Consider the following 23607-nt stretch of genomic DNA (forward strand, 5'->3'; position numbering starts at 1 on the left):
ACCGGAAAACCAAATTTTTTTGGTAATTACTTACTACATAGTGGGTTGAGGCCTATTTAAAGGGCCTTATGGCCGTCATTTGCACTCATCAGTCCCCAGAGTGAGATCCTAGAGCATTTGAGTGATTCAAGTGAGGGAAGGAGCCATTGTTGATCTTAGAGTTATTGTCTAGCAAGGGAAGAGGAGATCTAGCCAAGAGGAAGCAAGAGAGGGGTGGATTCTTGAAGAACTGAGGTCCAGGACATCACAACTGAGGTACCATTTCGAATTCTTCGTTGTTATTGTGATGTTCATATAGATTTAGGGCTTTTGAACCCATTTGTGGCTAGATCTAGTATCCTCATGGTCCCTTGGCGAGTTATGGCTCTGAATCTGGACCCATAGAGGTCCAGAGCACCTCTTTGCCCAAGCTTTATATGCATCCATGGAGGTATTGGGTTGGGATCAATGTATTTGAGGCTAAAACATCATTAATGAGCTATTTGATGCTTAATGAGCACCAAGACTTGGACTTTACGTGGTCAATAAGCTTAAGGGGACTGGATCTATGAGTTAGTAGAGTGGATCTGATCTCAGAAGGTCGTTTGGGGTTGTGCATGGAATGCACTCGTCGAGTCCACTCCCAGACTCGGCAAGTTGGTGCGGGTTGTTCAGTGATTGCAAACTAGGGGCTGAGTAACCGAGTCGGGTGAGTGACTCGGTGAGTTGGAAGAGATTCAGAGGGATCGGGTTCCCGTAGGGACTCGGCGAGTCCACGCCAGACTCGGCGAGTCGGGTCAACCGTTGATCGTTGACCGTTGACCACAGTTGACTAGTTTGACTTTGTAGTGTTAGTCAGCCAGGGTCAAGGTGGTATTAAGTAGAGATATGCTTGTGTTGTAGGAGGACGATAGCTCGGGAGATCGAGCACTAGTAGTTACGAGATTTACGAGTTACCGAGATACACGAGGTGAGTCTTCTCACTATTTCATTACCTTGAGTAGGTATTTCGAGTTGACCAGAGGGTCTCATGTGCTATGTATGAGTTTATGTGTTGTCTTAGAGATTTCATGCTATGTGTTATTTGTATGCTGTATGGTTATATAGACCGGGCCGGAGGGTCCAACGATTCTAACCGGGTCGGAGGGCCCAACGAGCTATGACTGGACCGGAGGGTCCGACGAGCTGCGGGACTGGAGGGTCCCGCTGAGACATCTTGACCGGAGGGTCGGGTTTAGCCTTGAGTGGCGTATTTGTGATATGTGGCATTTTGGGGAACTCACTAAGCATTTATGCTTACAGTTGTTGTGTTTGATGTCTCAGGTACCAGCGAGGACCGTGGGAAGGCGAAGGCTTGACTTGTACACACCCACACCGATGGAGTTCATGTTAGAGAGATCTTGGGATTTGTTTTGAAAACAATGTTGTTATGGATTTGAGATTTTGATATGTTATACATTTTGTGGTTTGAAAATGAAAAATTAAATTGGAAATTTTACGTTGTTACAATTTGCTAATGTATTATTGGATTCTAAACTACAATTGGATTTGTTTTCACAGAAGTTGATGCTTGAAGAACGGACCACAAAATTGGAAGTGATTCATAGCAACATTATTCTTTTAGAATGTATTAGTGTCTTTGTTAGATTTTGATATTTTTTTCCTGATTTGAAAGTGTTTTTAGTTTTTATTCTTTAACAATAAATGTAATTCTTAGCAATTGTTACTTGTATTTTATAAGAATTAATGTAAATTTTGGTTTTATTCTTCAATTGATGGTTCAAGAATTTGTCATTCTATAAGAAATTTTAAATTCATGATCAAGAAATTGGTTCAAAAATATTTTTATTATTTTATGGTTCAAAATTATTTTTATTTTTGAATAAATTTATAAACATATTCTGTCAGAATTTCCAAATTGAAATTTTATAATTTATAAAATCGGTTTCTAAAAATTAATAGAATTTATGATCCCTTAAAATATGCAATTTCCCTTTATTAAATATATCTTTACTGACTAAAATACCCTTTTAATTAAATTAGATGATATTTTTGAACTATGTTTAATTCAATAATATTTATTAATCATTTTCTTAAAATAAGTAAAATGATTGGTTCACATTCATATATATATATATATATATATATATATATATATATATATATATATATATATATATATATATATATATAGAGAGAGAGAGAGAGAGAGAGAGTGTGTGTGTGTGTTAGGTTCAAATATTCTAACTAATTATTGTCTGGATGTAGGAATCAGTGTGGACCAATCAAATAACATAAAAAAAAATTAAAAAAATTAATAAGGGTTATAAAGTAATTTGATAAATAACTTTCACAAATACTTTCTATAATTATGCTAGTTACTTTGACTTTGACCTAATTTCTTCTCATTCTTATATGCGACCGTTCACTATCAAAAAACCCTATTCCGCCATAAAAAAAACTTCCACTGACGACCACCACCTCGATTTACAACAACTCCTCACTACTTCCACTGATCCCCATCAACAACCTTCTTCGTACCCACTATCATCATCGCTATAGTTCATAATCTCGAACATGCAGATAAAAAAGGGGAAGAATGGTTGTTATTTTTGCACAATCGTTGAACCACACAGCCGAGACTCATCATCAAGCGTCCTTAATGGCCATCACATCACCGACGATTGTTCAACCTTTTGACTATGGAAGAATAGAGGAAGGTCGGAGCTGGCTTCCATCATCGACGATCCCATCAACTTGATCACTTCTATTGCGCAAGGCAACGGACATCGGCATACCCAACGACCGCTTTCGTTCTTCATCGTCTGCTACTAACCGACGGTAGAAAGTAACGAAACAATACTAGACTTTGATGCTCCACTCCGAAGCAGCAGGGTGACGACGGACTCCGAATCAACTGCAGTTGGTGAAGGAATAGATCCCTGTATCCGCCCTGTTTAACCACCCAAATCTGCTGACATTGTTGATCCATTCCACTAAAGGTAGCTTATTTCTATGCACAATCAGATCTGTGATCATATAAAATCATCTCTTTTCATTTCACCTAATCAAATTTTTTTTGAGTGTGATTGAGAAAATAATTTTTTGTTTGTTAACATGATTTTATTCTATTGGGCAGGCCACATCGGAAAAACCTTGGGCACATGAAGCATACTTTTTGTTTCCAGTTCATCTGGATGGAACTTTGTTGGACAATTCAGGATGCCACTTTTTTGCCTGATGAAGAACCCACCAAAAGTCTTTACAAAGGTATTGTTCTTCTTAGTTGCTTTAAATTTTGTCACATATTCACTAGGGTTATACTTTAACCTAATGCAATTGTTAGTATAGTTAAATTAGGTGTTTCTATCGTTCTCTCTATTGAAAGAATTATATATTTTTTTAGATTACTTTGTGATTCACGTTGAATCTTGTATCAAAATACCTAATGTGATTGTTAGTATATTTATTTCTCAGTAATTATATCTCTATCACTCTTCTTTTGACTGTTTTTCACTCCATCTACTCTCTTTTACTAAATGAATTGGTTGCTGATGTAACTCATTTTCAATTTCTAATATGTTGTTATCTGATTGAAAAACTTCATTATAAAAGTGTTATGATGAAGCATGATTGGTTGAAAACCCTCGTTGGGAGAACTTAAGGTAACAGGAGTTTGTCTAATGGCTATTTTTGTTAATCTATTAGGTGATACTACTCAGATATAATCCCAAGATTGTTTTTAGGAATTAAATAATGTTCAACAGATAAAGGATTTGAAGTGTATAGGATTCCATTCACATTGTCAAGGGGATAAAGACAGAGTGAATGAGAATTATGTTGTTCAGATTCAACTACACTTTCCAGCTTTCAAGACTTTCTTGGATCTTGTTGGGATTCATTTAACAGGGAAGGATTCAATTACATAGTGATGTGAAACAACTAACATGATAATGACTTTGTATTCTTACAAAATGGACTTATTATTCATTCAGAATGGATTTTATATTCTGTTGGAATGGATTAACAACAATATTCCCTTAAAATGTATTAGTATTAACATCAATATTCCCTTAGAATGTATTAGTGTTCTTTTAGAATAAATGTAATTTATGTTCATAATTGTATTCTTTAAGAATGAATGTAGTTACTGATTCTAAAATATTAAAATCCATTTCATATAAAATTTGTATAAATTAAAAAATATTAATTTTGATAGTACATGTTTATAATATTTTGTCAGAATAGAATGAGTTTTTCAAGATAATATGGATGCATTCTTTTAGAATGTCCAAATTAATATAATTATTATTAAGAAAAATCAAAACTTTAAAGTTTAGAGAATTAATTGTTCCCTAAAATCTGTAATTTTTTTTTAAATTATGTTATTTGACTAAAATACCCTTATGATGAATTTTGATGGTATTTTTCAATTATCTTTAATTCAATAATATTTGTTTATCAATTTCTTAACATAACTAAAATGATTGGTCCACAATCATTCCTACATCCACACAATAATTATTTAGAATAGAATAACCTAAGCCTATATATATATATATATATATATATATATATATATATATATATATATATATATATATATATATATATATATATATATATATATATATATATATAGATCCGGTAAGAAATTTTTTTTGGTAGGAAGGTAAGAAGTTTTTTTTCTACATATTTTTTTGATGAACAAAATAAATGAATCAGTAGATGATTCATTTGTAAAATGATTCACAAGAAAAAAATCCAGAAAAAAACATTTTTATGATTCATTTTTAACTAAATTAAGAAAAAATTCACTTTTATGATAATTTTAAGGAATAACAACAAAATCATTATATAAATGAATCATCGAGATGTTTTTTTTGAGAATTTTTTCTTGTGAATCATCTTACAAATGAATCATCTAATGATTCATTTTGTTTGTTCGCGATAAAAATATGTAGAAAAAAACTTCTTACCTTCCAACCAAAAATTTCCTTCTTATTTGATCTTGACTCTCTCTCTCTCTCTCTCTCTCTCTCTCTATATATATATATATATATATATATATATATATATATATATATGCTTAGATTATTCTATTCTAACTAATTATTGTGTGGATGTAGGAATGATTAGTCCACAATAATTAGTTTATTCTATTCTAACTAATTATGTGTGTATGTGCCTCATCTCACAAGTCTACATTAATGACTACCCTAAGACATGGACCTCTTCCATCTCTACAAACCACACCCACCTACCCAACCACCCAAATCTACCCCGACCTATACCACTAATCACCATATCCCCACACCACCTCCCCCTATATCCACACCCACACCCCACACCCACCCACCCTCACCCCTTATAACTTATAGCACCCACACCCATCCACCATGGGCCCTACTCTCAAACTATTACACACATGTTTACTTAACCCAGCCTATATGGAGGTGTGAGTTTCCTCCTCATTATGAAGGTGTTTCATCATATCATCCAAGGAGTAGTCCTCAGATTTGTGCATCATTCTCTTAGAGAAGTCTTTCCATGAGGATGTCAGTTTGGCGATGATCACACCAACCTGAAAGAAATCCGGTATAGAGATGGAAAGCGTGTTCAACTTGTTAACCATGACCCATAGTTCACGCACTTGCTCCATGATAGGTTTGTCATCAACCATTTGAAACTCTAGGTACTTAGACACAAGGTACTTGTTATTATCTTCCTCATATGCCTTGTACTTAGCTTCCAATCTGTGACCGATGCATACAAACCATAGAGTCGATCAGAAAGGGAGTTCTTGATGTGACCCATACACAATTGCTCAGGCTCTCTATGAAGAGCCATGTGCTTCTCTAGATCATAAATGACATTTGGATCCATGATCATTCCTACTTTGGGAATTGGATCAGTAGGAATTAGGGTCAAGTTAGGGTCCAAAACATAAGCGAGCTTTAATACATGAAGCATGAACTTGACCTTGTCAACCCAACAGGTGTAGTTCTACCTATTAATCAAGTCGGACAAACTCTTTGGTTCATAAGTGAGAAATTAGCAGATGAGGGTTGGGTGTCCATAGTCTAAAATTTATAACACAAAAAAACCTTTAAGATTGTTGAAATTCAAACTTGATCTTTAAACAATCCTGTAATTAGTATTATAAACTAATCACGAATTGACAAACAATTAAAGGTTTTTTTTATAGTATTATAAACTAATCTTTGATATGTTGCAACATAATAAATCCAATTATTATTATTATTGTTACCGAATTTTGTCCAGAAATCAGAAAGATCCTTCACAATCAGATCTGGTTATAAGAAGGAGTAGATGAAGACTATCCCGTTATTGGACAAATGTAAAAACGAAACAACAATGTAAGCAACAGAGTAAAACCCTAGGATTTAATGCAGATTTATCAATTTTCCAACAACAACGAAAAACGATAAACACAAAGCGAATACTCAGAAACCACCAAGAAGAAATCACCAAGAGAGAGAGAGCTATGAATTTTTGTGCGTGGAATACGGTTCCTAGGGAGCTGTATTTATAGGTTTCGAAACCCTAGGCAACAAAAGGCCCTCATAGGTCGGTCCCTAGAAACCGTAGGGCGCCTTGCTCTCCAAGCAAGCTGTTTTCTTTGGCCTTCCAGAATATTCCAACGTGATTTATAGATTTCCACGAACCTAGTTCGGTCCAACTTGATCAATCCCGAAACTACTAAAAATAAATGCTCCTCAGCTCCAACCGATTCAAGAAGAACCGATCCAGTTTAGGTTCACGAATCGAACCTCTAGGAGATTATTGATGTCGGGACCGGTCTAGAAGCGGTTTTGTGAGAACCGGTCTAGAACCACCATCATCACAGCTCCCCATCGCCACCTCCCTCGCCATTTTCTCAGCCGACACCCAACACCACCATCGCCTCGTTTCTTCAAAACCGGAAAACACAATCAACACGCATTGACCCCGTTGCCATTGAGCACCAACATATCACCTACCTTCACTATCTCCACAGGAAAAATGAAACCAACCATTAACCCACCACTACTGCCATCGCAGCTTCTCCGACCCACCACCTCCGATCCCCTCTTTGCTTTCATCGGATTGAGAATCGTCTGAACAAAATCAAGCACAATCAAAAGCATGGTTGTACTTGTATTGTTTATAGAGAAAGTAATTCATTGTTTATTGGGGTAGAGTAGAGTAAAGAAAGCATGGACAACCATGACAAATCCATATATCCATATATAATATATAATAAACACTTTTATATAATATATTCATTGACGCAGCCATATATATCCATATATCTATCATATATAGGAAAAGTGTTTTTGTTCACTGGTTTTTTCTTTAAATTACCGCAATACGTCTGTTTTGCAGCTTTATACCCCATTCAAATAAGAAGCTTAACAAGCCACAATAAACACCGCTTTTTTAAACCGGTTTCTTCCGAACAGGTGTGGGAGGAATCGAACCGGTTTGTCAAAATGGTGCGATCTTATTTCTAGAATTCTAGAAATGAAACAACGATTTGTGAGCGATGGCCCCCTACAAATCACAAAGATGAATTTGAACCAAATTCACCATATCAATATAGCATAGATAAATAAAGTAAATATATACTACTAATTTATCAGATTTTAAACTGACACCAATATTACACCCGTAAAAAAAATTTAAAGCTATTCATAACTAATAAAAAACAAAAAAAAAAGCCAGAAATAATGTGGTCATGATGCATTAAGCCAAGGATTTTTTCTTCATTTTAACTGCAACATGCTCCTGATTGCTGAGGGGTGCCCTCTCTTCCTCCTGATGGCCCCGGAACCCCACCATATCCGACTTTAATCCCATAAGACTGCCATACACCAAAAAAATATATACATATATGAGATGGATTTTTTTTCTAAGAATGAGAAGGGTATTTACGTCTTTTTGTATGGGAAAAGGTTAAGACTTGCCTCGTTTGATACGTCAAAAACTCCATCTTGAATCTTTTTATAAATTGTTCCAGCTGTTTTTATAAATGCCTGAAAGAGAACTTGTAAATCAGAAATGGAAATTAACAAAAAAAAAAAAAAAGTAATAATAGAATGAGTCATTATATTCCATTATCACGGTGTATGCTTTACCTCCTCAACATTCTGTGCAGTTTTTGCAGAGGCTTCCATGAAAATTAGACCATTTTCTTTTGCAAACTGTTCTCCTTCTTCCGTACTAACAGCTCGTCTATGTGCAAGATCACATTTGTTGCCAATTAGCATAACCGTCATATTTGCATTTGCATGTTGCCTTGCATCTTCTAACCAGCTTGCAAGATGATTGAATGTCTCCCTCCTACATCATCCATCATACATCATCCATCATACTCACAACATTAGCTGTCACAGTTACTGTCACCGTGACTTTGACTTGTAACTCTACAATTCTGACTGTGACTGTGTGATTGTGACTGTGTTACTTACAATGGAATCATACCTGGTGATGTCATAAACCAAAAGTGCGCCAGCAGCGCCTCTGTAGTAAGATCTTGTTATAGATCGAAAGGACTCCTGGCCCGCCTGTCATTAAAAAAAAAAAGGAATAATAGATTGAGTGAGAAAAAAATAAAGAAAAAAAAATGATTTTGGAGTGGAAAGAATAGAAAAGGTAGAGAAAGTGAATGACAAACCGTGTCCCAGATTTGTAGCTTTATTGGTTTGTTGTCAATGGTGATCATTCGTGCACCAAATTCTACACCAATTGTTAAATCATGAACAGGTTGAAAACGTTTGTCTGTGAACTGCAAAAGAAGGCATGATTTTCCAACCCCTGTGCACATGTTAGTTAAACATTATTTACATCATCTCATACAATGTTTCAAACCAAATCATGAATCTGAAATTAGATTATGACTGCAAATTTTGTGCAACTTATACTAATAACCTCCAACAAGTCTTGTAATAATCCTCTTTGAGTTTAAGACATGTATCAATTGTCATCATGATGAACGATTAAGTCTACATAAAATCAAGTTTCTGTTCAATTGTTTCAGATTCCTTATAATCACATCTGAAGTTGTTTTCAATTTTAAGTATGACTGAGTGTCTAGTGTTACAGTAATAACCATTGGAATAGATAAACATATGATTCATAATGAATAGAAAAAACGAGCATAATGAAACAGAGACCTAAAAACTGAACGAAACATATCACAATCAAGAACTGTCTCTACTGATATCGTATCCGCATTAAGTCATTTAACATTATACAAAACACCACACTCAGAACCAAAGCTTGATTGTATGCATAAGGAAACGACGATTAATCAAACAATCAGAAATTTAAACTGAAATTAGATCGTATACCTGTATCTCCTATGATGATGTACTTGAAGAGGTATGCGTAAGACATATTTCTTTAGATCTTTCAGAATTCACAACGAAACAAATCGAACCAACAACACCAAATCGAATGAACTCAAATTGAAGATTAACTGTTTCTAGAGCGTCAGAGATCAATGTGATTCTCTATAAGAAGAAAAAAAATCCTGAAGAGATTGGAAAACGAAATCCTTCGTCTGAAAGAAATAAGAACAGTGATGGAATACTACGAAATATTGAAATCGTGTTTGCTTTGCTGTATTTGGGAAGCAACTTTTACATATCTTGCCAAAAGCCCAAAGTTAAAAGAGTTGAAGGCCCAATTAGAATATACCTTGAACCCACTTGTTAAAAGTAGACCTGACAATCGTGTCGTGTTCGGGTTGGCGTGTCGCGGGTTGGCGGGTCAAAATATATCAATCCAAACACGACCCATTTAACTATACAGGTCACGGGTTGGTGGGTTTGGAATATAAACCCATATATGATCCACCAACCCATTTATTTATACGGGTTTATGGGTCAGATTTGGGTTCGAGGGTCCAAATTTTAGATATTCAAGTCTTAAACATCCAAATGAAAATTAAAAACATTCATAGAAACATGTTACATACTTACCTTATAGGTTACGACTTATGACCTTAGACCATTCACCACGAGTAACAATATCAAAACAATCAAATGGTCTATGAATAAATTGTATATATATATATATATATATATATATATATATATATATATATATATATATATATATATATTATATAATACTTATTAAATATTAATACTTGATACATAAATACATTTAAAAATACATTTTTTTTTATTAAGAATATAAACGGGTTGGCGGGTTGACGGGTTAGCGGGTTGGCGGGTTAAAAAACTCAACTCAAACCTATTTATTTCGTGTCGCGGGTCGTGTCGAGAATTGTCAGCCCTAGTTAAAACCACATTTATTTAAAAATAAATTTGAAATGGTTTTTGGTTTATATAGTTTCCAATTATTTCACAATCGCTGCCTATTTGTCTATGTAAAATTACATGGGTGAGGGACCGATTGTGCAAAAATTGAAAACCAAAAGGACAAAATCGATACAATTTACAAAATTGGACTAAAATCGCAACATTCAACAAACCATAGAGATCATATTTAAAATTTAGTTTTTATTTAATTATAGATCAATCATAATCGGGATGATGATTTACGTCTTGTTTGAGTCATCTTTATCATTAACATGTCAATTATATCAAAGATCAATTGAAATATAGTTAAATCTATACAATATTTTAGGTCATTTTATTAAGTGAAATCAATTGTTAGTGTAATTAATTAGTTTTGTGCTCAAAGTATATCTTAGATGTTGTAATTTTGACTTATTTAGAGATAAAGATAAACTCATTAATCTTTGCATTACACGCATTAGCATATAGCATCACGTAATATAAGGTATAGTTAAGAATTTACAACAAATACAATGTTTTTCTTCAACTTTTTGAGACCTATGCCTCATTGGTCGATAATCGAAATGCTAAAGATGTTACAATCGTGTGGGATTAAGAGTTTTGTGTGAATTTCGTTGATTAATCATGTTAAATGTGTCAAATAGTACTTTTAACACAAAGTAAACAACAAAAACACCATGATAATTTATGTGGAATAATGGTTGTTTGTTATAAGAATATTTGATGTATCTTGTTTCTTTTTTGCCCTTCTTTATTTGCTTTGACCAAAGTGGGTATGAGATACGAAAGGCTAAAAGGCAAGTCATTCATGAAGTATTATTAAGTATTTGCTCAAAGGTATATGAAAAAGCATTAGTTCTCTTTGATGAAAGCAATGTATTGCGGCCTAATAACATATTTTGATAATGACTTTTAAATTATTAGTGACCAGCCCAAATACATTTAAGGTCATTGATAAAAGTAAAAACACGTACTCAACAACAATGATTTATCATAAGATTAGACAATGTCTTAATTTTAAATAAATTCAACCTTAACAATCGTCCGCGTTTTAATTCTACTAAGCATTTAATATAATCATATTACTAGAGACAACTAGATGTTAGTTTTAGTATAATGCAAGTCTGATATGTGCATGGTACACACTCGCATAAGGTAACAGGGTCCGAGGGGAATGTCTCTGGTGAGGTTCCAAGAGCAGGGCCGGTCCAGACAGTGGGTAACCCGGGTGGCCGCCCAGGGCTCACGTCTCCAGGGGGATAAAAAATTATGGGCTATGTAGTGCATAATATATATATATATATATATATATATATATATATATATATATATATATATATATATATATATATATATATATATTACCTAAATGATTTTTAGGGTTTAAAGTTGGTTCAAACTCAAAATAACCCAAAAAATAAACAAATATGTTTGTTTGTTATTGCTAATTGAACGCGTTTATAGTAAAAAATAAATGATATCTTTTTTTTTTTGAATCTTTATTATATGTGTCTTTAAGGATTATTCTTTTCTTTTCGCCTCAGACTCTATATATGTTTGGATTGGTCCTAACCAAAAGTCATTACCCCTGAAGGGATCTAACGAGTGGCATCTGTGGCAGGTCCAAGGAGACAAGGTTTGCAAAATCAAGATTTTATATAGAATTTTTTTTAGGTTTGCAAAATCGTGATCATAAAATTGAATTAGAATCGTAAGATTCTACGAATGAACTACTGCTAGTGCTAGTTTTAATTAGTTTTCATTCGGATATCCAAAAAAATCTAGAAAATAATGCCAAAAATGAAAAATCTTATTGCTAATTATCTAACATCAATTATGTATGCACTATTCACTTTCCAAACCATCACACTTAATCAAAAATAAAATAAAATGCCAAAAACATTATATATACAATATGCCTATTGATTTTCTTTTTTATAAATTACTGGACTATTTTGTTTATGTTACTTCTGTGTTAAATAGTTGAACCATCATGTTAAAATGAAATAAAACAAATAAATAAAAAGTAGAGTATATTTAGTTATTTACAAATCACGAAACTATATTTCCTGCTCATCTCTTTTGAGTAATTCGTTTTTGAAACATCTACGATCCAACTACACTAATCGTTGCTTCCTGTTTGTTGTTTCTTTTTAGAGTTTTAGAATTATACTCATTTAATTAGAATCAAATGAGAAAGAAAGCTGGTAAAAAAACGCTAGTGTAGGTAGAATCGAAACGCTTACGACTTTATGATTCCACGATCCGATTTACGATTTTAATACGATTCTACCTAAAAACGAGTTTGCTAAGATCGGAATCGAAATACAGATATGAGATTGTAGAATCGTACGATTCTACAATCAAAATCACGTTTTTAATAACCTTGCAAGGAGAAACGTCCCTTGTAGAGTTCAAGAGGCAGAGCTCTTGGCTACGGTCCCACTAAAAGCCAACCATCACGTCTATTCCCTATAGATGACTTTTCCCGCTAATTAACTTAGCTTAACTATCATTTGAAATATGTAAATGATCAATTCGGTTCACCAACAATTTTTTTTTTTCTAATTGTTATTGGCGAAGTTGTTGTGTATGAAATCATTAAAAAAACATCAAAGTACGTGTTTAAAATTTGGATATTGTTGTATTGAATTAATAATACCAAAATCTAATTTGGTGTAACCAAAAATTATGATTGAAATTATAGATTTTGGATGATATTTTATACATGATCCGTGAAATTATCCTAGTTATTATTAAGACCATTTTTTTTTTTTTTTTTTTTTTTTTTTTTTTGTATTTCCATTTTTATTTGAATCGCTCTAAACCATGTAATTGGTAAGAAAGTGGGTTAGAAGTATACATGGATCATGATTATCTTATCTGTGTGCTTCTGTTAAACCTATGCTCCAACCATCAATCTCATATGTCAACAATGCAACAATCCAACAACCATTGATCTCTCCCTCTATTAAGCTTTCAAGTTTTCAACATCCTGCCAAACCCATCACTTCCCCATATATCTCGACCACCAATCTCAGCCCTCTATGGTTATACCTCGACATCCATGTTGGTTCACTACATCTTTTTTTATCATGATTTTTATTAAAAAAGGGATTTTTTAATCCTTAAATGTCATAAATTAGGTTATGGTTTTTTTAAATATGCTTAATTGAATTTTTTAGAGTTAAATATAAAAAGTACTAGAATGATATATATGTTGCAATCCTTTATGCATACCACCGAAAATAAAAGTAACCAACTGAAGTTTGAATTAACCACGATCTCCAAATACAAACTTCATCATCTTGAACCTCTAATACACGAATTTCTTCGTCATTAACGTCTAGTATAATCAAGAGCAAACTTAAAAGTGAAAGGTGATCCGATTGGAAAAGTGTCATCGGTTTTAATACCCCCTCCTCTTCTCTGAATATAACCTGGATACTCACTCTCACTAAAACGCACTTTCTCCTTCAACTTCAAACCAGCTTCAACAGCTAGCGAAACGATATCCCATCTATCATATGGAGAGTCATCTCTATGCCTTATATGCACCTCACCCCCTTCACTCAACATCTTGCTTGCATTTCTGAAGTAAGCTCCAACCAACTCCTTATGCTTCCTGTCGTCATATATACAACACAATCAATCATGCATAATGAGTACAAACATCAGTTAATGCATGCATAGAGTAAATTAACATCTTACTGGATTAATTCTGTGTCATGTTCACGTAGATAACAAATATGACCAGCATGAGGGAAGTTGAAGATGATTATGTCGAACTTCATTCCCTTGAGAATGGGGTGAGTGTGCATCTTGTGGACATCGATTTGATACATCAATACGCAGCCTAATCTCCCCAGTTCTTCAAGGTGTGATAAACTCGTTTGATGGTTAATTACTAAGCAATCTATGAACATCAATATAGAGGTGACAAGATTAATGGAAAATGAGCTAGTCAAAACAGATAGTTCTGTTTAATTTCATAATAATTTATTCATGTGTTAAATTTTAAAAAAGTTGTATGTATTATAGAATACATTTTAAACCGGTTTAACCCATTTTCTTTTTAGCTATTTTATTCGTTGTACTTGCTAAATGTTGAATTGTACAACTTCAAACAGCTAGCCTCAATTGTATAGAATCTTCAAGATTATTTTAAATCCACTTTAGGCATGAAAGATGATCGTATATATCTTTAAGGTAATCTTCCTGCTCTCTTGTTTTCTTTGCTTCAATTCTCAGCTTCTAATAAAATTTTGTGTTTAAAATAAAATAAAATTGTACATAGACAAAACTAATACAATTTATCATTACATGTATTAATGCATACGCCCACCTTCATCAAGATACCAAGTAGCAACCATGTTTTTAGCAGTGCCAAAGGCTCGAGCTAAACATGCGGAAAATGAGAAATCACCTTCACCCACAAGTAATATCTTCTGGGAACTGTTGTAGCAATCGATCCATCCTTCTTTTCTATCTGAATTGTTCATGTCTATTATACATGCACACGTACGTAAGTACGAAGAAGCGTTTCGGATAAGCTTATATATATATACTACTATACATGCTTGTATGTATAGTAAGTAGCAGTTAAAGTAAAGGGAGATGTAGCATTGTCAAATACTGTTCATCTTCCCAAAACAATAGTTACAGAATTAAGCATGCATCATAGTTACAGACGTTCAGATTTCATTGCTTTTAATAGGTGGTGAGTTATAGAATTTCCAAACGAAAGTTAAATTTTGTCATGAACAACAGTGACCAATATAGCGCTAGAGAACAGTTGAGCTTTTACATGTTATTCTTGAATTTTGTCCGATCCGACATATATCTAACCAAATTCACTATAAGAAATAATAAATTACCATACATGTATTATTAAACCATCCTAAGGTTGAACTTTGTTAAGCTCAAATATTATGTCACCACCAGTGGCCGGATCATTTTATAAAAAAAATTAACTAATATATAAATAATAGTAATTATATATTAACTTTCAACTTTTTTTTTTTTTTTTTTTTTTTGATTTTTAAGCAAATTGGATGAAAAATGTTAAAGGGCACCATATATGTAAACTTTTATAATTTTCTTTTTCCATATAATATATATGTGGTGCACCCTTTTAAGTGGGGGCAAAACAACCAACGTGGTTGTATCCCCCAATGGTTACCACTATGTAATATTGTTGGTGGGGCCATCACTTCTATATATAAATAACAGGATGTCAAGAAATTACGCATATCAATATCATTAGAAATTATGTATATCCTATCAAAATGTATATTCACTTTTTATTTTTAAAAATTAACTCGCGGATATAAAATGATTATTTTATACTTAATAATTTCTTTTTCAGTATTATTTTTTGTTTATCATGTTTAGATTTATAAAGAATATATATATATATATATATATATATATATATATATATATATATATATATATATATATATATATATATATATATATATATATATATTCAAATGTGATCATTTATTAATTTAAGAACAATTGTGAACAATTTTTAACCACAAATTTCAAATGTTGAAAATTTAGAGATTTATTTATTTCTAAACAATTAAAAAATATCCTACCCCATCAATATACATGCTAGTATGTCAGTGTAATCTTCTCCATACCAGACCAGGAAACCACTAGAAAGTTGTCGGAACCGCCATATCGCCGTTGTATCATCGTCAGATCGTCATTGGAAAGCTGGAAACACCAGAACCACTCGATAATTGTCTTTTTTTCACTCTCCATATCCATTACCTCCACCTTTGCTCCTCCCATCATCATAAACAACCTCTCGTCGGAACCACCAAACAATCGCATTGTCACTCTCCAGATCTACAAAAGTTTGTTATCATCTGTTCACAGTGAATGAAGCACCACCAGAACAGATGATCGACTTCCATCATGACTTGTCTCGATCTCGTTTCACCAGATCTGAAGAAGGCCATAAGATCTAGTTTTGTCGGCCACATCCGTCGCCGCCATATAATTCATTGACGATGTTATAGGTTTAAGATCATACGCAAAATATGGAGTCATCGTTGTTTCACCATCCACTAGATTTGATTTCGCTGTTCAGCATCGCCGACTTCATTCTCACACACTCTCAATTAGGCTTCATGGTTCTCAGCTTCACATTCGGCCGCCTCGACAAGCTGATAAACTCAATGTCAACCAAAATTTGGTGGTGGTTTCTCCAAAAAAAATTATGCATAAGAGAATCCAGGTTGTGAAGGTGTACATGGCTCAGAGGTGATTCGATGTGTTGGAGATGGAGAAAAAGAAGAATCGATGGAGTTTGAGTTTAGGCAAGTTTTTTCTTTCTCAACCTCTTATGTTTTTTTTTATGGAAAGGTAGTATCACAATTCATAATTGTTTTTACAAAATGTTTTTTGGATATTTTTTTTTTTTTGTAACATCCGATTTCGAGAAATTTCTTAATTCATAATTGTGGACAATAGATGGATCAAGTAAATGCTTTGGGCTTCAAGGGAATAGGGCTTAGACCCTATTGGATGTTGATAATATTCGTTAATCCTCGGAAATCAAAATTATATCATTTGGCACCCCAAAACCAACACCCCACTAATTATTATTTGAATTTTGGACAATAATAATATAAAAAAATAATAAATTACTTCTCAGGATTCTAGGTTTATTATTTAATTATTCTATTTTAAATGAGATGTTACACAACGACAGGGGGAGGAGCCAATCGGAATTTTCAATACAGGAACTTCGATAACACGAAGCCCCCTACTTTTGATGGGACTCATGACCCCATTAAAGCCATGAGGTGGGTTTCTGATGTGGAGGGGTGTTTCTTTACATGCCCATGTCCTACTAACCAGAAGGTCAGATGTGCCCTGAATCTGCTAAGGTTTGGGGCCAAGGACTGGTGGAGATTAAAGATAAGGTCGTACACTGATGATCAGAGAGCTATTATTACTTGGGAGTAGTTTAGGGATATATTCTGCACTCGTTACATTCCACGGGTCGAGCGTGAACGATTGGCTCATGGGTTTTTGGGATTGAGACAGGATGGGGAGTCGGTGACGGAGATCACCCGCATGATCACGGAGAGGGCGATGTTCTTCCCAGAGTTTGCTTCCGAGTAGGCTCAGATGACACGTTATCTGAGCATGATCAAGACTGACATCCGTCAGTTTGTGTCTACCCAACGATGTGATACCCTACTGGAGTTGAAAGAGGCCGTTAGGTGGCGTGAGTTGGAGATTGAGCTGCAGATGAGGGAGCAACGGCAAACCTCGGTACAGTCACAGCCGACGCCGAAGCGGTCTAAGACTGCTAATTCTAGGACTATGGGTCAGCAGATCCGCACTTGTGGAAAGTGCAGAAAGGGTCATTCCGGGATTTTTCTAGCTAATAGCGGGTGCCACAGGTGTGGCAAGGATGGGTATTATGTAAAGGATTATCGCCAGCCCGCCTCAGTTCTGAGTATGAGATTATGTTATCACTGTGATCAGATTTTCCACTTGAAGGCCAACTGTCCATTACTTACTGCCAAGCTGGCGCAGGCTCCCGTGCCAGCTACAATGAGGATTACGGACGAGAGGCCAGGTAGAGCAAAGCCCCCGAAGGCTCATAGACGCGCCTTCCAGCTTACAACAGAGGAGGTCAGGGCAGTACCAGATGTGGTTGCTGGTATGTTTTTGTCTATTATCTTATTGATTGCATATGTTATATGCTTATCTGTTTATACCTATGATTAGGTACGTTTTTAGTGAACTCCTTACTTGCATTGGTTTTGATTGACTCGGGGGGCGAGTCGGTCATTTGTATCTCAGACGTCTAGTAGGGAGTTAAGTGTGCCAGTAGGAGAGCTGGAGTGTCCGTTGCGAGTCTCTATCGCTAACGAACACGGGGTTTCCGCTTCTTCAGTGTATCGGGGATGCGAGTTAGAGATCTTCAAGGTGTCTTTTCCGATCGACTTGATCCCGATCCCCATGAGGGATGTGTGTGTGATTGTGGGTATCGACTGTGAGGGTCAGCTGGTAATGGTTCGAACCCCAGGTGGGGGAGAGTTGATTGTTTATGGCGAGGGTACCAGAATGGGATCAGGGTTTTGTTTAGCTGCCAGGGCTCGACAGTATATTCAGCACGGGTGTGTGGGTTATCTAGCATATGTGGTGGATACGCAGGTCAGGGATTAGAGTTGAATATCAGAGGTTAAAGTGGTTAGGGATTTTGCTGATGTATTTCCAGAGGAGTTGCCCGGAGTGCCTCTAGAGAGGCAGGTCGAGTTTAGGATCGACCTAGTTCCAGGTATAGCCCCTATCGCCAAGGGGCCGTACTGGTTGGCACCACCAGAGATGCAGGAGCTGTCATCACATCTGCAGGAACTTTTGGGCAAGCAGTTCATTTGTCTGAGCAGTTCTCCATGGGGAGCACCGATCCTCTTCGTCAGGAAGAAAGATGGTTCGCACCAGATGTGCATTGATTACCAGGAGTTGAACAAGCTGACGGTCAAAAACCGTTATCCACTCCCGATGATAGATGGTCTCTTTGATCAGTTGCAAGGATCATCTTGGTTCTCCAAAATAGACCTGAGGTTCGGGTACCATCAAGTTAGGGTTAGAGAGGAGGGTGTGGATAATCCAGACTGTAAAGCTGTGGACCCAGTACATGCTGTTATTTGTATATGTGTTATTTGTAGTGTATCGGTATTTTGGGGGAACTCACTAAGCTTCAGACTTACAGTTTCAGTTTTTGTTTCAGGTACATCAGATGATCGTGGAAAGGCAAAAGCATGATCGTACAACTCCTCATGTTTATGAATTTGTTTCTGGGATACTATGATATTATACTATTTTGAAAACAAGTTTTGTAATGATTAATGGTTTTGAAATGTTTTTAAAAGTTTAAATTTGATATGATTTTTATAGGTGTTACAATATATATATATATATATATATATATATATATATATATATATATATATATATATATATATATATATATTATTTTGATTTAAGAATAGAAGGGAGCCTTTTGATATTAAGGGTTTTTTCTTATCATTTATTCATGTACCAAAATTATGTTTAGATCAAAAGTTAAAATAGGTTAATACCATTTTTTTGGTCATAATAACAATGGCAAGTACACTGTAGTTGAAGATTTTGTGTAAAGATAAAAAATGAGCTTCTAAAATTTAGGATTAGCAACACATAAAAAATTAAGGATGGATAGTGACAGGTTATCGACAAATTCATGACAGAGTAAAGATGGACAATGACAATTTCCCGACGAATTATTGATGGAACCGTGACGAATTGAAAATTTGAGCCTCGTGACAACACAATGCCCTGTGTTGTCGTACACCACGCATGTGCTCAGGCCGACTTGGTAATTACCTCAAAATATCAAATTAATGGTAAATGACAAATATAACCATTTCTTTTGACCAAATTCTATACTTAGCCAAAAATAAAGAATTTTCATTTTTAACCAAAGAAATCGCATATATGGCAAACGAGCATGCGTTTTCATCAACCATACGTTTTCTGTTTGTGATTTGTTATCATCAATGTTATTTAAGTGTAATGAGATTAATTTGTTGATCAAAAGTTATTTTTATAATATTAAACAAGTAAGGAATGTATGTAATACACCCTTGTTATATTTGATCAAGTTTCAAAGTATACTGCCATTTAGGGGCGAAACCCTTAAACGAACGGGGGTTCGGGGGCAACGCCCCTGGGAGCGGGGTCCAAGGGGCAGAGCCCTTGGCTAGGGTTGAGCTGCTAGGTCAGCGTGAATTTTTTTTATATAGGTTATGTTACTGTATAAAAAATGCATCAGATTTCCGGTTTTTTTAGAATTAACCCATTTTTTATTTTTATCCAAATACTCGTTTTTATGACCGTTTTTTGATGGTTTGTGACAGTTTGAAATTGTCATATGACAGTTTTCAGACAGAGATCTTAAAATCGGTTTTGGTCTCATTTTCTAGTACATACGCAAACATCATCAAACATTCTATGTTCTTGTCTCTCTCAGTTTTATCCGATTAATTTTTTTTTGAAATACCACCCAAATACTTTAATCTGAAAGTGCTCAATACGATTCTTAAAATTTTTAAGTCTTTCGGTACCCTAAATTTCTAAGATAGTTTCATCAAGCCAAATGTGGTTTCAAGTCTTTCACATTGTATATAAAAAAAATAGATGTTAGCCATTTTCTCATAATACGAAATTGCAAATGAGTCCATATGCGTTCTCCTGTTTACCCATTTCGATTTCATGTTTTTTCTAGGCTAATATCTATGATTGTATAAATCATTAATGCACTGTGTGTGCATAAAAGGGTTGTCCAATCGCAAATAGCCATATGTGATTTTTTTTTTTTTTTCCAGATAAAATAACCACCAATAACTACTAGGTTTCAACTGACATTATTAAAAAAAAAAAAAAAAAAAAAAAAACACCTACAATATTTGTTAATAGGAAACCCGTCTTCTATATCAGGTAAAATTTCTAAGACATGAATATAAAAATGAGGAATATTTTTTAGCTTTTAAACATGACAAACAAACCACCAAACTAAAGAGAGGCCATGATTTTTGCTAACCACTCGATGAAACCACCGACGCATTAGCATCATGTGGTCTCTCTGGTTAAATTTTAAAAAAACTTTAATAATCTTTAAGTATTTTATAAAAAAATAATTAAAACAAATAGCTAGATTTGTCATTTTCCTCAAATTTAATACTTTAGTGGCTAGATATTTTGAGTTATATCATACTCTCAATAATTTCAAAAGTAAAACTTATTACCTTGTCTCCCAAAAGGTAAAAAGATAACAAGTTTTGAACCCGTACATTCAAACATGGCCAACTATTTCATTTTCTTAATCACAATCACAATCATCATCTTCCATTATTTACATCACCATGACCATGTAACTATCATTATCTTCAACCCCATTTTTCCATCAATATGATCATAATCACGAACATAACCCTTCATTAATTTCTCCTACACCAATATCACCATGTATTATCATAGTCATTTTCATAGTCGTAATCACAAAAGTACTCCTCCTCATCGGTGTTGTCCTCGTCATATCCCTCATCATCATCATCATCATTGTTATCGTCCTTCTCATCAGTATCATCAACAACATATTCATAATCATCGGCATAGCCCTCCTCCTCCTCATCATCATCATCGTCATCATCATCGTCATTGTTATCGTCCTTCTCATCAGTATCATCATCAACATATTCATAATCCTCGGCATAGCCCTCCTCCTCCTCCTCCTCCTCCTCCTCATCATCATCATCATCATCATCATCATCATCATCATCCTTTAAACAAAGCCCATCGAACATACGAACAAAACGATCATCATGTAAAACACTCTTCATCTCTAATACACAACCGATATCATCATTCTTTGAATCAACCTTTGGTAAATCATGAGTTTGAACAAACTTAAAAGTAAAAGCATCTCCAATAGGAAAAGTCTTGTTAGTTTGAACATCTCCTCCTCTTTTGTTATGATAACCCGGATACTTACTCTTATCAAACAACACTTTCTCCTTCAACTCCAATCCAGCTTCAACAGCTAGCGAAACAATATCCCATCTATCATATGGAGGATCATCTCTATGCCTTATATGCACTTCACCCCCTTCACTCAACATCTTGCTTGCACTTCTGAAGTAAGCTCCCACCAACTCCCTATGCATCCTGTCATCATCATCATATGTACAGTACAACACATTCATGCACACCGGTACAAACATCAATGCATGAGATCACACGTACTTTAATTTAATTTAATTAATTAATTAGTTAATTAAACAACTTACTGGATTAATATAGGGCTACTTTCGGATAAGTAATGATAATGACCAGCATGAGGGAAGTTGAAGATGATGATGTCGAATTTTGTGTTTTCGAAAAATGGGTTAGTGTCCATATTGTAGACATCGACTCCGACCAATAATAAGCACCCTAATCTCTTAAGTTCTTGAAGGTGTGGTATACTCGTCCAATGCTTTTTAAATAACGAATCTAATAAAAATGATTAGTAATTAGTTATTTAACCCATAAGATTAATTTGTAATTCAATAAGATTATATTAATTAGGGACCCTATTAACCAAAAGCAACAAATGGGAAGTGACATTTGGACACGAAGGTATACAGAACAAAACATAACACTGTTGCTGAATTCATATCATTGGATCAAATAATTTTTTTCGCAACAAAATGTCCCATTAGACATGAAAGATAATATATTAAATTAATAATGATAAATTAATATAATATATTATTACGTATAGTTTTTACCTTGATCAAGATACGAAGTGGCAACCATGTTTTTAGCAGTGCCAAAAGCTCGAACTAAACATGCGGAAAATGAGAAATCACCTTCACCCACAAGTAATATCTTCTGGGAACTGTTGTAACAATCGATCCATCTTGACCATCTTGTTTTTCTGTCTGATTTCTTCATGTAGTACTCCATAGCAACCAAACTAATACAAAAGCATTTTGTTAATCAATTTTTGATGTATGATCATACTTATTTGTTAACGATCGATGCTGGTAAGAAGATGTTAAGACACAGTATTATTCATGATTCCTTCGCTGTAAAGATTAATCGAAAGTACAATAAACCCTAAAAAATTACACACTTCTTTAGCTATATAAGGTCTTATATTCATATCGATCTATGTTGAATAGCATTACCCATTAGCATTTAGCATTTAGCATTTAGCATTTAGCATTTAGCAATATCGATTTGAGAATACCGTGTGCGAGCAGTGAGTGACTGAGTGACTGATCTGAGAGCGGTGGTAGATTGTGGTGACTGATGGACAGTGGTGGTGAGGCAGGGGCTTTTTCCTTAGCGCCGGTGGAAAATCTCCGATTTCAACTTTCTGTAACTTTACTTTCGTTTCAACTGTATGCAATTTTTTGCTTTCTGCACAAGCACTACGGATTTAACAAACTAAGAGAGAGAAAATTTGAGAGAGAAGGTAGAGACAAAAAGGAGAGAATTGTGTAGTATTCCATTATATTATCAAAAGATATGGACAAAACAGAAAATGTTACTACTAAATAAGTGAAGCTAGGAATAATTTAGTCTCTTAGAAAGAGAGATTTTTTCCTCTAAAAGGTTAGAAACATATACGCAAGTACAGGTAATTTAAGAATAAATTAGCATGATGATAAGAGTTAATTTAAACTCGAAAAAAGCCCGTTTGCATTATGCCACGGGTTCGAATGAAATG

General features: G+C 34.5%; 2 protein-coding genes and 1 pseudogene across 2 annotated transcripts; all 3 read right to left on the bottom strand.

The window, feature by feature from the left end:
* Nucleotides 1–7541: 7541 nt before the first annotated feature.
* On the bottom strand, nucleotides 7542–9595 carry LOC145013991 (ras-related protein RABB1c-like). The gene is made up of 6 exons (XM_078972339.1): nucleotides 9336–9595; nucleotides 8660–8799; nucleotides 8467–8549; nucleotides 8121–8325; nucleotides 7950–8018; nucleotides 7542–7846 (listed from the first exon to the last, which is right to left on the bottom strand). Exons 1-6 carry the CDS (start codon nucleotides 9379–9381, stop codon nucleotides 7754–7756), a joined length of 636 nt encoding a protein of 211 aa, XP_078828465.1. The 5' UTR covers nucleotides 9382–9595; the 3' UTR covers nucleotides 7542–7753.
* A 4057-nt stretch (nucleotides 9596–13652) lies between these two features.
* LOC145016914 (uncharacterized protein At4g26485 pseudogene) lies at nucleotides 13653–14815 on the bottom strand (annotated as a pseudogene).
* Nucleotides 14816–21111: 6296 nt separating this feature from the next.
* LOC145014185 (uncharacterized protein At4g26485-like) lies at nucleotides 21112–23383 on the bottom strand. Its single transcript, XM_078972557.1, has 4 exons — nucleotides 23125–23383; nucleotides 22661–22848; nucleotides 22178–22382; nucleotides 21112–22055 (listed from the first exon to the last, which is right to left on the bottom strand). The coding sequence occupies exons 2-4, from the start codon at nucleotides 22836–22838 to the stop codon at nucleotides 21350–21352; spliced, it is 1089 nt and encodes a 362-aa protein (XP_078828683.1). The 5' UTR covers nucleotides 22839–22848; nucleotides 23125–23383; the 3' UTR covers nucleotides 21112–21349.
* Between the last annotated feature and the right edge of the window lie 224 nt (nucleotides 23384–23607).

This window comes from Lactuca saligna, chromosome 9 (assembly GCF_052625555.1).
Source record: "Lactuca saligna cultivar CGN05327 chromosome 9, ASM5262555v1, whole genome shotgun sequence".
Taxonomy (NCBI): domain Eukaryota; kingdom Viridiplantae; phylum Streptophyta; class Magnoliopsida; order Asterales; family Asteraceae; genus Lactuca; species Lactuca saligna.